Source organism: Aspergillus neoniger, assembly GCF_003184625.1.
Source record: "Aspergillus neoniger CBS 115656 unplaced genomic scaffold BO87scaffold_18, whole genome shotgun sequence".
NCBI classification, from domain to species: domain Eukaryota; kingdom Fungi; phylum Ascomycota; class Eurotiomycetes; order Eurotiales; family Aspergillaceae; genus Aspergillus; species Aspergillus neoniger.
The window spans coordinates 578,555-591,906 of record NW_020291146.1 but is presented as its reverse complement, the minus strand read 5'-3'; the positions used below and the strand labels follow the sequence as shown (position 1 = coordinate 591,906).

At 51.9% G+C, this 13,352-nt stretch overlaps 2 protein-coding genes across 2 annotated transcripts; both read left to right on the top strand.

The window, feature by feature from the left end:
- Window positions 1–4,220: 4,220 nt before the first annotated feature.
- On the top strand, window positions 4,221–6,161 carry BO87DRAFT_387269 (putative serine/threonine protein kinase; the record flags this gene model as incomplete). The annotated part of the gene is made up of 1 exon (XM_025624807.1): window positions 4,221–6,161. The coding sequence occupies one exon, from the start codon at window positions 4,221–4,223 to the stop codon at window positions 6,159–6,161; it is 1,941 nt and encodes a 646-aa protein (XP_025479320.1).
- Window positions 6,162–7,653: 1,492 nt separating this feature from the next.
- On the top strand, window positions 7,654–13,298 carry BO87DRAFT_309341 (Sad1/UNC domain protein; the record flags this gene model as incomplete). Its single annotated transcript, XM_025619461.1, has 6 exons — window positions 7,654–10,140; window positions 10,853–10,911; window positions 10,972–11,061; window positions 11,771–11,840; window positions 11,942–12,400; window positions 12,486–13,298. 6 exons carry the CDS (start codon window positions 7,654–7,656, stop codon window positions 13,296–13,298), a joined length of 3,978 nt encoding a protein of 1,325 aa, XP_025479319.1.
- Between the last annotated feature and the right edge of the window lie 54 nt (window positions 13,299–13,352).

Below are 13,352 nucleotides of genomic sequence, written 5' to 3'. Positions count from 1 at the left end.
AAGTCAGAAAAATAGAGGAAATTATCCAGTCATATCATTATCTCTCGTATGATCGGTGATACCTGAGTATCGTCAGTACTACTTAGTAACTACTAGTAGCAGAATCAACTGCCACCTCTCGGAACCTAGGCTTTAGTCTCCTCTGATGATCGGCGCGCAGCAATATCCGTATCTACCGACAACAGCTTCTTCCCCATACTACTCCCTACTAGTCCACTGTGTCACAATTTAGTTAACTCAACGAATAGTCCGGGATCATCCTCCCGGGCCTTTTTTCAGAACAGCCGACCCAAACGAATGGTCAATTATTGGCCACGACTTCGCGCCAGTCGTTGCTTGCTTGGGGCTGGCGTCATGCAGCCTGGAAATAGTGGCCACTGGGGGATTCTGTCTGATTGGATCCTGAGGGATCCACTGTAGCGTCACTCAGACTGTTGTGGCCGCCCGCCAGGCCAACTCCAGGCAACCCCCGGATAGGGACTGGACCCGTAGTAACTTAGTATAGTAGTAGGTATGGATCCGTATTTGTTACTTTACTTAACTTACTCGCTTAGTAATCATGCTGGACGCAACACTTGATTGGATTTGTTCCCGCCGCCGGCCGAGAACGGGAGAGTCAGTGGAAATGATTAGTATGCTCTGAAAATGGAAACATGATAGCGATACGTAGTCTAGGTGCAATCATCGCGTGTTCAAGTGTCTCCATCGTCACCGGTTCCTCTGGTGGGGTGGTTTTATCCTCCCGTTTACTGTTAGATGGTGGATGGATGGGTTTAGGATCGATCTGATCTGGTCTGGTTGGGGACAGAAGAGGGGAAATGAGAGCGGGCCATTCGGTGATCATTACCTTAGCTCTGGGGGGATGATGAAGACGATGGCTATGATGGTGATGATGATGATGTTGGGTATTACGAAAACCGCCGCCCCCTTGTTGCGTTGTTGACTGACTGGTCTCAACGGAAATAGTTATACCTCGGATGCATTATTCCGTCATTGTCAATGTTTTGGAGGGATTGGCTGGTGGAAGAAGGGAATGATGTAGTTATCTCCCGGAATATATTGATTGTACTTTGTATCTGTCTATCAGGGAACATAGCAAGGTGGATGATAAGTGATGAGGATAGATAACATAGCTCGGATGGGGTGGGAGAGACCCTGCCGGGACCTGCAGGAACTTAGCTTAGCCGGTAGACTTGGTGCTGCCTTGGTCCCCAGGGCGTACCCTCCATGTCCCCTGCTCAGGCTGTAGTCTACTCACGCCGTCTTTGCTTGGGAGGTAACTCTAAACCGGCGCTTAACTTGACTTTTGATTCTGCTGCACCAATTGAAAAGTTATGAATATATATTAACTTTTGGTTATATAATGGTCATCAACAATTTACATAAATTAGTCCAAAGTTAGTGATTGATTAATTACTTTACTGTGTACGTAGTGACTGAGGGAGGGAGCTACAGTCAGCAGCCGTTGGTATTGGCAAGCTGGCCGCAATCAGGACAGGTTACATGTACCTGAGTCTGGGGGCTTGCGGCACCTATAATCCGTCGTTACTACATAATAATACATTTCCCCAACAAGCAAAAAAGAATGAAAAGGTAAAATGCCTCGGGGAATTGACGCATTCAATGACACCTGCCTCCCAGCCCGTCATTTTAGAATTGCAACAAATCTCGTCATTAAAATGCCAAATGACAGTATCATTATTGACAAAGCAGTAATGGAATTGAGACAACCTGGCAACAATGGCAGGGGATGACTCAAAGGGAGAGAGACACAGCGGAAAAGTGGAGGAATGTTCTGGGCTGCTGAGGTGATTGATAGGCAGCCAGGAGAAATAACGCCTTCGTAATCCATGACTGGAACGCTACTGAAACATTACTTGGAGCCATTTAACGGCTTCTCGGAGGCAGTGATTCCCGTGCTCAACTATCCATAGATAGTAAATAACCGTAAATAACTGGGAAATTTTATTATTATTATTATTATTTTTATTATTAGGATTATTACTACTAATATGGTTATTGGATTATTGATTGACTCTGGTGCCTTTTGGTAACTGGATAACCAGAATTTGAGAGAGAAAGGGGAAAGACTCAGGACTTTAGTTGAGTCTACCAGACAGAGTTGGTACCGCAAAAAGGGTCGGCTCTTCCATGACGCTGCGGGTTATGGAGAACCTTCCAGGACAGGCAATGCTGAATCACCGCCGCGCGGATTCCTCTGGCGACGGACGGAGAGGGAAAAGGGAAGGGAAAACAGTCATTCAGGGGGGCGCAGAAAGAGGGAGTGGAGTCGAATGGCCGGATGCGGCCTCTTTTCTCGACCTGCCGCCAGTCAAGTGGGTCGGCCGGAAGATCGCACGTACAGTATTGTTACCATTTGACCACGAGGGAAATGGGGGTTGCCGGGTACCATCCTCGCAGGCACTTGGCCCGATTGGGGAGTCTGGAGTATGCATGAGTATGCATGATTACCGTAATAAACACCCGTCATTGGCCAGCAGGCCACCCACCCTGGAACCAAGGCGACGTAGGAGGTTCTCGCTCGTTCGCCCACTTTCTCGCCATCGCTGCAGGTTGAGTGGGTTTGTTTCCCTTTCCCTCCCCCAAGGTTCCGAGAGTCGCCCCCCTCCGACTAGCCGTGCCTAGGAAATACTAGGAATATGGAAGGGCATAGAGTCCAGTCGTCACCCTCCCTCCGTTTCAACCCTCCTCCCCCCGTACTTTTACGAATTACCGTACCTACCTAAACCCCATCTGATCCCAACTGCTATCATCCGGAACCTCCTTATCCCTATCGCTCGCTCTCTCTCCTCTTGCTCATCTATCCTCTCCACCTCACCTTCCTACTCACACCTACACTCTCACCTTCCTCTTCACTTCCTCTCCATCTTCTTCTCCTCCTTTCTCTCTCCTACTCTTCTCTTCCTCTCTTCCTTCCTATCCTTATCCTTCATCATCTCTTCGTTCCCGCGCTCCCAGCTACCAATCCATTGCTCCTTCTACATCCGCGCTTCCCCAATCAGCCTTCCCAACCCAACCCATCAACTATCGCCACCCCATCATCTTCCTCTTCGCCTCACCACCTCTATCGCGACACGATACAGTACTGCTTGCAATCCTCTGATTAGGTCACATTGCCAAAGATTTCCCCACTAGATCTACTTCAGAACAGAGTACTTGTCCTGTCCTCTACGGTCTAATCTGCCTCGCCGCTGTCTTCCTGCCTGGCCTTCCGAACACCCTGCGTGACTCATCTCAAAGCCAACCACGTCGAGAGTTCCTCGGACCCACGAGTCCCTCCCTCAATCCAACCGTCTCAAAGCCGCGTGCTACGTTTCAATTGCAGAGATACGTGTTGAGGGTTCTGCGTCTGCTGTGAGGTCGACTTCTGCTTAGTTGTCCATCCGATCGCCGCGCAACCTGGGCCGGGTGCTGGTATTCGGTTCTTCACCTCGTTCTCCTACGGGCCTGAAGATCCATCATACCAGTTGTCCAGAGCCCCGCTATACCTCCTATATAGTTCCTCTCAAATCTCCGGACTATATATCATCGGGCGACTTATGACCTTATAGCCGTCGGTCCCGTCCTCGATCACTTCCCCTCATCCCTGAGTCACGACCCCTCTCCGGCCCTTCAGCCTGGTGTTCGAAGGCCTTTTTCAGTTACGAGCCTTGTTTGTTTATACATTTGGTGTTCAAGTCACGATATTACGCAGCGTTATTCTCCCTTGGTCCTTCTATTTGGTGTCCCATTGCCGGACATAGTCATTCACTTCGACACATTCTTTCTCTCGACATATTTCCGTTCCTCGGGCTTCGCGCCTCTACACTTGTGAAACGATATACAGATGCACTCATAACAGTCTTTACTATTTCCTAGCCGTCGTCAATCACCCTTCTCCTAAGGGTATCTGCACTGCGCTTCGCGCCTACTCGTCATCATTTTCTTTTCGTTTGTCACCATATCCTCTCTTCCCGGTATTTATATGAAACTGTGACTCAACAAGCCGGTTGTTTTCTTGTCTTCTTTCTACTCTATTCGCCTTCATCTTTCTACTTCTATTCTCGGTGGTCGAGATCTGCTTGGCATTTGACCATCTTGGTTGTCTGGTTGTTTGAAATCATTCTTGCACCCGTCTTGCGATAACCTCCATCGACGTTATAAACCACTGGAACGAACATCTCTGGGAGAACATCGTCTAGTCCGAGTATATATCAGATATGGAGTGCCTAAAGAACAGCTTTGTGGAGGGTCAGCTCCTTGATGGGCGCTTCCGAACAGTCGCCCCTCTGAACCACGGTTCGTTTGGCATGGTCTTCCTTGCTATCGACACCAAGACCGGCCAGGACGTTGCTATCAAGTGCCTGACCAAGGGTGGTGCCTCGCCGTACGATGCTCGTTTCGAAGAGCTCGACTGCCACCGACGCCTTGCTCACCACCCCAACATCGTCAACCTCATCCATTCGTTTGAGACAGATGCTCACATGTACATCGTTTTGGAGTACTGTTCCAACGGCGATCTGTATGAGGCTATCAGGCTCAAACGTGGCCCCTTGGAGACGGAGCACGTGCGTGATTTCATGTTGCAGCTGGTCAGCGCTGTCGAGTTCATGCACGCCAATGGCATGTACCATCGTGATATCAAGCCAGAGAACATCTTCTTGATGCAGGATGGATCCATGAAGCTGGGTGACTTGGGTCTGGCGACCCGGGATACCTGGAGTCATGAGGCATGTGTTGGAAGTGACCGCTACATGGCTCCGGAGCAGTATGACCCTTCGACCACTGGCTACTCTCCCGCCAAGGCCGACATCTGGGCGATTGGTATTTGCTTGCTGAACGTTCTCTTTGCACGGAACCCATTCGCTACCCCGACCGAATCCGATATCCTTTTCGCGGACTATGTCCGCGACCGCCAATCACTCTTCGACATCTTCCCCAACATGTCCCAGGATACCTTTGAGATCCTGAGATTTGCTTTGGCTATCGACCCCGAGAAGCGCTCCCTTTCTGGTATTCGTGATTCCATCATGCGGACTGTTTCCTTCACTACCGATGACGAAGCATTGGATGAGTTCTGCACCGATGACCGCGAGGTCGTTCCCGCAAGTGCCAACCGCGAGCCTCTCCGGACGCCTTCCATCCAGAGCCCGCACATCAACCAGGGCGATTCGTTCCCATGGGCCAAAGCCCTCCAGGCCAGCCCCCCTCAGCAGATCCGGCAGCTGTCGGCTATTCCCGACAACGAGAGTTACTCGGAGGATCTCTTCCCTCCTTCGGAGACTGCTGGCACATCCTGGTTCTCCGTTCACCAGGGCACTCCCTCCATGGCATCTGTTCTGGAGTCTGCTCTTGGCGATTCGTTCCGGCCATCTGCTTTCCGCAAGGGTGAGCTGCGTTTCCCTCCACCATCGGACCCGGTGCCCATCACCGGATCTCTTCCCAGTCATACGACCAAGCCTTTGCCTTCTCTTTCCATGGTCTTTGGTAAGAAGAAGGACGAGCAGATCTCCAAGAGCTGGAGTGATCTGTGGGACGAGGAGGAGGAGTCCGAGACCGAAGACCTGGCTTTCCAGCAGCGGCGCGAGCAGAACTCCCGTAGCTGGAGCCACGAAAGCACCAGCCCTGTCGAGGCTAACGTTCCTGAGCTTTGTGGCCCGCTGACAGGCCTTCGGGATTCTGTGACTCCTTCTATGCTTAACGTTCGCGCTCAGCCATCCAAGCCTTCGGTGTCATCCGAGGAGACCTCTGGGAAGTCTTGGAATATTCCCATGGCCCCCACTGGCCTCAAGACTCCCCCTCGCACTCCGGACAGCCCCCCGAAGAACTCCAACACGGACAAGTGGGCTGCCCTGGGTGACCGGAGGAGGAACTACAAGTCTCCCGAGGCTTCACTCGGACGCAAGAAGTTCCCTCTCAACATGAGTTGGAGGAAGGACTGGGGCTTGGGATCTTCTGGCTTCGACTACGGCTCTTGGGCTGCCAAGAAAGAGGCTTCTTCCTTCCAGGATCGCCGCCGACGCCCCTTCCAGGAGAAGGGACGGCGTCGCGATGCCTGGGAGTCACCAAAGTCTGCCAACGTGAAGGTTCCCCATGACTACGATGGCAGTATCGATGAGGATCTCGACCTTGTCGGTGGCTGGCATGACCTCCATCTTTAAGAACCATGTCTCCTGCCTTCGTTCCCGCTCTGCTCTAATCCGATTCCTGTTCGTTGTACCGACCAAATTACCCTGACAAGAGTGGCAAATTCCAAACAACATTATCTACCGACAACCAAACTTCTCCGGCTTGTTTTCTTCTTTTTTACTTTTTGATTGATTTTTGAAGCGTGTCTCTCCACTCGGCTTGGATGCACCCGCGTCGGGTGCATCCAGCAGCCTTATATTCAATATTTTATTTTCCCCTCTTCTTCTCTACCGTTACGATAGAATGTTTGTATTCGGCAAGCCTCTCACGTCGGAGGTGCTAGTGTTTTGATTCCTATCCTGTATAATATAGCACTCTTCGAAGGAGCAAGCATGGGGATGGGCGGTCGAAAAGTGACTCATCTGCTGGATTTGGGAGGGATTGTTTTGTGGAAGATGTGATTCTGTTTCTCTTCTCTTCACCCTTTCCATTCTTTGCACAATGTCAACCTTTCATCTTTTCTTACCCAAAAAGAAAATGGTTCAACCTGACGGGGGCCTGGACGACGAGGCAGGCGGAGGACGATGGCAGGTGGCTTGGAGGCCACCAGGGATCTACGAAAGATAACAATGAAAAAAAAGAAAGTCATGGAAAAGCAAGACTACTATGACCATTCATCCACATCTTGAGGCGACTGTGCCGACCAGGCGCAGGACTGGTTTCTTTGTACTGTAACTAGCTGGTATGGTGAGAGTGATACGAGGATACTGGGGATAGCCAGAGGAATCTACTATGATTCGATGTGGATAACTGCCTTGCCTGCGTGTAAACCGAGTAGACCGGATATCTCCATAGTAGTCATCATCAGGCCAATGTAGATTGCCAGCTGTTCTGGTGTGACTCACGGCCTCTACACCGTAGGTTTGTCCCAGTCACCTCCTAGTATAGTCTAGTAAGTAAGTAGTTAGTAGCGAATGATGCCACTATCTTAAGTGCCAGTGGCGGGAGAGAAGGCGGTGGCAGGTCTCCGTTCCAGACCGCCGCGGGAAAGAATGGAGAAAGACACTCTCCCTCAACTAATCTATCTTTGCGCGACAACGCCATCTCACACCCGGTGAGCAAAGAGGCGGTGTTTCTGGCGCGTGGCCTCTTGCGCGACTTGTCCTACCTACTTTTTCGACCTCCTTTGCTTTCCCAGAGGTTGTTGTTCCTACCATTCATTCATCCTCGGATCTTCTTCTGATCCGTGTGATTACGATCCCCTGAAAGGGCGCGCCGCCTACTGATAAGGAGCGAACTAACTTTACTACAGTCTTCGCTTTCTTTCCCTCCCTCCCCTCCAGTCTATAATAGCTACTACATACACACATCAGTCCCTACAGTACATAGCGCAATGAATCTTGCCCGAAATACATCATAATAATAATCACACCGACCTCCTATCCTATCTTACGTGCTACTTGTCCGGAAGACAGACAAAAAAGAAAGAAGAAAGGTCGCATTGCGACACAGTCCCGGTCAAAAATGACCACCAGCTGGACCGCCACACAATGGATTCCCTGGATGACTCTAATCTCCACCTGGATTGACGGCACAACCGCAGACCCCAGTCAGACGATATGTCCCGCGCCGAGTTGGCAAGTCGCCGAAGCCGAGTTCATCCAGTGGCCTCATTGTCCGGAGACGCGATGGGAAGCGGACCCGGCTACTTCTCTCTCCGCGGCACAACAACAACCGTTGCTGAAAGCACCTGAGGAGACGCTCTCTGTTGTGTCTGTCTCCATGGCTGCTTCTTCCGAGAACAGTGCGCGGCCCGACCATGAGCTCGATACCGAGTCGCCGCTCGATAATGCGAATTTCTTGTCGTTCGAGGATTGGAAGAAGCAGAATCTGGCCAAGGTTGGCCAGTCTGCGGAGAATGTGGGCGCGCGCGGCGCTGCTGCTGCTGCTGCTGCTGGGAAGGAAGGGAGACGGCGTCCGACGGGGATTAATAATGCGTTGGATTCGCTGGGTGAGGATGTTGAGATTGAGTTGGATTTTGGTGGCTTTGGGGATGATACGCCGGAGGCGGCGAAGCCGACGTCTTGGGGGGCTCGTGTGTCGACTGGGGGTACCACTGAGGAGAGGGGTTCTGTTGGGGATGTGGAGTCACTGGCGCAGGGTGTGCCGCCGGCTGGGGGTGTGTCGAGGTCGAAGGATGCGGGGACGACGTGCAAAGAAAGATTCAATTATGCGTCGTTTGATTGCGCTGCGACGGTGCTGAAGACGAATCCGGAGTGTACGGGGTCGTCGTCGGTGTTGATTGAGAATAAGGATAGCTATATGCTCAATGAGTGTCGGGCTAACAACAAGTTCTTGATTCTGGAGTTGTGTGATGATATTCTGGTTGATACGGTGGTGTTGGCCAACTATGAGTTTTTCAGCTCCATCTTCCACACCTTTCGCGTCAGTGTGTCGGATCGGTATCCGGCGAAGTTGGACCAGTGGCGCGAGCTGGGGATCTACGAGGCGAGGAATACGCGCGAGGTTCAGGCGTTTGCGGTGGAGAATCCGCTTATTTGGGCGCGGTATGTCAAGATCGAGTTTCTCACGCATTATGGGAATGAGTTCTTTTGCCCGCTTAGCTTGATTCGCGTGCATGGAACGACGATGCTGGAGGAGTATAAGCATGATGGGGAGGTTAGTCGGACTGACGATGTGGTGGCTGATGAAGAGCCCGAGCCTGCACCGGTGGCTGCTGAGATAGAGACAATCCCTACGGTGGATGTTGCACCTGCAGCAGGCACGGCAGAGCAGAAGGTGGACGAGCAGACGCCGGAGACTTGCCCTAATCCCGGTCCGGTCGTTGATGAGACGGTCATGATGCAGCTTCTGGGGGTGCTTGAGACATGTAGTATTCATGACTTGCCAGCTGCTGGGGCTGAAGGGACTCAGACGTCTCTCAATCGCCCGCCAGCTACTGACGCTGCGCCTCCCAAGGGTGACGATACTGCGTCTGTTGGTAACGAAGCTCCGGCCAAGGAGGCAGGGGAGCAGAAAGCGACTGTTAGCCCGAATGTTGACTCGGCACCTTCGTCTGATACAACGGCTGCTCCAGAATCTACATCACAAGGTGAAGCTGATAGCCGGTCTACTGGCTTCACCAAGGAAGAGCAAAGCGTAGCCGCGGAGACGACGCGGTCAACAGCGACACAGCCTCCTTCTGCGAACCCGACTACGCAAGAGTCATTCTTCAAGTCCGTGAATAAGCGACTACAAATGCTGGAATCCAACTCCAGTCTATCACTACTGTACATCGAAGAGCAGTCGCGGATCTTGCGCGACGCATTCAACAAGGTTGAGAAACGACAGCTGGCCAAGACGTCGACGTTCCTGGAGCAACTGAACGTGACGGTGCTTCATGAGTTGAAGCAATTCCGCGAGCAGTACGACAACGTCTGGAAGAGCGTAGCACTCGAATTTGAGCACCAGCGCATCCAGTACCATCAGGAGGTGCATTCGCTGAGCACGCAGCTAGGCGTCCTCGCTGATGAACTGGTCTTCCAGAAGCGGGTGGCCGTCATCCAAAGCATCATGATCCTGTTCTGCTTCGGACTGGTACTCTTCTCGCGCGGCGCCGTCAGCAGCTACATTGAGTTGCCAAGCATGCAAAACATGGTGTCGCGGTCGTACAGTCTGCGGTCATCATCACCTCCGTTTGGGTCGCCGTCTGTAAGCCCGACGTCGTCGGGACGGCGCGCGGGCGGTCACCGACGCAACCTGTCCGAGGATTCTCAGGAAGATGGGCCGATTAGTCCCACACTGGCCTACTCTCCACCAACACCTGTCTCCGATGTGATGAGCTCGTCGGAGGAGGCAGAGAACCAAAGGGGTGACTCGTTGGCACTGCCGGAGGTGGCGCCACCAGTCCGATCGCGCAGTAGTCCGCCTGACCTCATGGGAGGCGAGGAGTCCATTGAAGATTCATCTAGATCGGGCGAGTCACCCGTGTCTCATGGACGGAATGCCGCGGTGGCCGAGGCCTAGTGATGATGCGGTCGTGGCATGTGGAGCCCGACATGACAGACGGGTTGCATTCTGGCTGCAGGTTCAGCGCGGTGGCGATGTCTCGGCCGCGTGTTTCCAGGCCAACAGCTGCAGAAGAGCTTATTTGACTGAGTGACGAGCCGGCTGCCATTCCTGGGGAAAGTGTAAATGTGTTGGTCACGGCAGCAGCTGGTGGCACCGGAGAGAGTGCAGGGGGGATGCAGGGAATATGTATGTTTGTATGTACACATATTGTAGAGGAGTACGGAGTACAGCTACGCGACATGATGAGACGATGTATATACCCAAACCATTTACAGTGCTTATTGAATGGAAAGATATTTGATACAAATGATGTATTTAACTACTTACAATCTAAGTGAATAGACAATGAATGACATCTTCGGGTGGTGGTAATGGAGGTGGTTGCCATGACAACAATCGACGGGTTTTTCTTGCCTTCGATTCTTATCCTCTTCCCTCCCACTGCCTTCCACTGACTCTTCCTCCACATCTCTGCTACTACAAGACTACTTGTTTCTCATCTCAAGAACCAGATACCTCTCTCATCAGAAAGATATCCTGAAAACAAAAAGGAACAATCAAAATGGACTCCCACCCCCTCACCGACCGCACCAACACCCACCTCGCTCAAGACACGGAGAAGTTGAACGAGCTCAAGACCGCCCCCGCCAAGGTCAACTCGATGGAATACCATCGTCAGGTGTTGCAGGGCAAGCTGGAGAATGGCGATAAGTGAGTGCCACTTTATTTTTCCAAATGTGCTTGTGTGTACGGATGTTGACTGTCGTAAAGGAACCAAGCAAGCTACGTCTCTCCCTCGGATGATATCATGAGTCCGTGCTCCAAGAAGTTGAGTGATTTGAAGGGCAAGCGGTTTAAGAAGTATGTTCCCTACTTCCTATAGATTACAGATTGAAGATGATACTAATATACTGCTGTTTAGTGCCGGCAAACCCCAGTCCCTCTTCGCCAAGCTCGGCAAGAAGAATTTCGAACAGCAGTCGTCGGCCCAGAAAGAAAACACCGAGGCATGATTTATCAGATCTTCTCCGGGTAAAAAGGGATACATCTGTCGGTGTTTGCGCCGGTCGCAGTACTCTGATTTCATGATGATCCAATAACCGGGGTGATTCACTGCTTCTGTTGTTTTTCTTAATCTGCATTGGTTTGCCCTGGGTCGGTTGTGGTGTTTGTTGGTTCGGTTTGGATTGATTGGGTTTATGAGAAAATCAAGGCTCGATATGGGATTCGGCCACGCTTTATGCTTTTCTTCCTCTTCTTCTTCTTACGCTTTACTTCTTACTGCTTTATTTGTCACATCAATCAATCAATCAATCGGTTGATTGATAATTCTTTCATATTGATAACTATGGATGGTTAATGAATGCAATGCGTGAATATGCTGCTGCTGACTCATCGGCCGATCAGCCGAGGTTCGGTCGGCTGCTTCTCCGCAACCTCAGTTCTCCGCATTACTTGCTTCAGCTTATAATCCCATCCTCCCTATTTCACTTCCATTCCTTTTTCTTCCTATCATATCTTATCATCCTACTTCCAATCAATCAATCAATTCTAGTATCCACAAAAGTAGTAATCCATCATGTCCGCCTCCACCCGCATCCCCGTCATCGCCCAACCCTTCGTCAGCGACCGGGCCAAGCGTACCCTCGACCAGGTAGGTACCTACCTATACTCCCTATACCTCCTTCCCACAGCTACATCCCCCCATCACCACCGAACAAAACAACTAATAAAGTAATAGGTCGAACAATTCGTCGAAAAAGAATGCATCCCCTCGGAACCTATCTTCCGCGCGCAACTCGGCACCGGCGCCCAACGCTGGTCGACCTACCCAGCGATCATGGAAACGCTGAAACAGAAGGCGCGCGAACAAGGCCTCTGGAACATGTTCCTACCCAAGAACCACTTCTCGCAGGGAGCCGGATTCAGCAACCTCGAGTACGGACTGATGGCAGAGTATCTGGGAAAGAGCACGATTGCGTCGGAGGCGACGAACAACGCCGCCCCGGACACGGGTAACATGGAAGTGCTGGCGAAGTATGGTAACGCGCAGCAGAAGAAGGAGTGGTTGGAGCCTCTTCTTGAAGGGAAGATCCGGTCTGCGTTCCTCATGACGGAGCCGGAGGTCGCCAGTAGTGATGCTACTAATATTCAGTTGGAGATTAGGAGGGAGGGGGATGAGTGGGTGCTTAATGGTTCTGTATGTTCTCCTTCTCTCTCTCTATCTTGTTTTATTTTTTTATATGTATACTGGAGAAGGGTATATGCTAACGCTGGTATAACAGAAATGGTGGTCCTCCGGCGCAGGCGACCCGCGATGCGCCGTCTACCTTGTAATGGGCAAGACGGACCCTTCGAACCCAGACCCGTACAAACAACAATCCGTGATCCTGGTGCCGGCGCACAACACCCCGGGGATCACAGTGCACCGGATGCTAACCGTGTACGGGTACGACGATGCCCCGCACGGGCACGGGCACATCACATTCAAGAACGTGCGGGTGCCGGCGTCCAACATCGTTCTCGGTGAAGGCCGCGGCTTCGAGATCATCCAGGGCCGGCTGGGACCCGGACGGATCCACCACGCGATGCGGACGATCGGGGCGGCCGAAAAGGCCCTGGAGTGGATGATTGCGCGGATCAACGACGAGCGGAAGAAGCCGTTCGGGCAGAATCTGTCTTCGCATGGGGTGATTCTGGAGTGGGTGGCTAAGTCGCGGATTGAGATTGATGCGGCACGGTTGATTGTGTTAAATGCAGCGATTAAGATTGATCAGGGGGATGCGAAGAGCGCGTTGAAGGAGATTGCTCAGGCTAAGGTCATGGTTCCGACGATGGCGTGTGGGGTTATTGATCGTGCGGTGCAGGCGTATGGCGCTATGGGCGTTTGTCAGGATACGCCCTTGGCGTATATGTGGGCGTGGGTGAGGACGTTGAGGATTGCGGATGGGCCGGATGAGGTGCATTTGTTGCAGATGGGGAGGAGGGAGAATAAGAGTAGGAAGGAGGAGGTCAGGAGGAAGTTGAAGTGGCAGGCTGAGGAGGCGGAGAGGTTGTTGGGGGTTAGTGTTGCTGCGGGGGGGAAGAGTCGGTTGTAAAGAGGTTGTTGAGTATGGTTGAGGGTATAGTGGTTTATTGTGGGTTGGTATAAG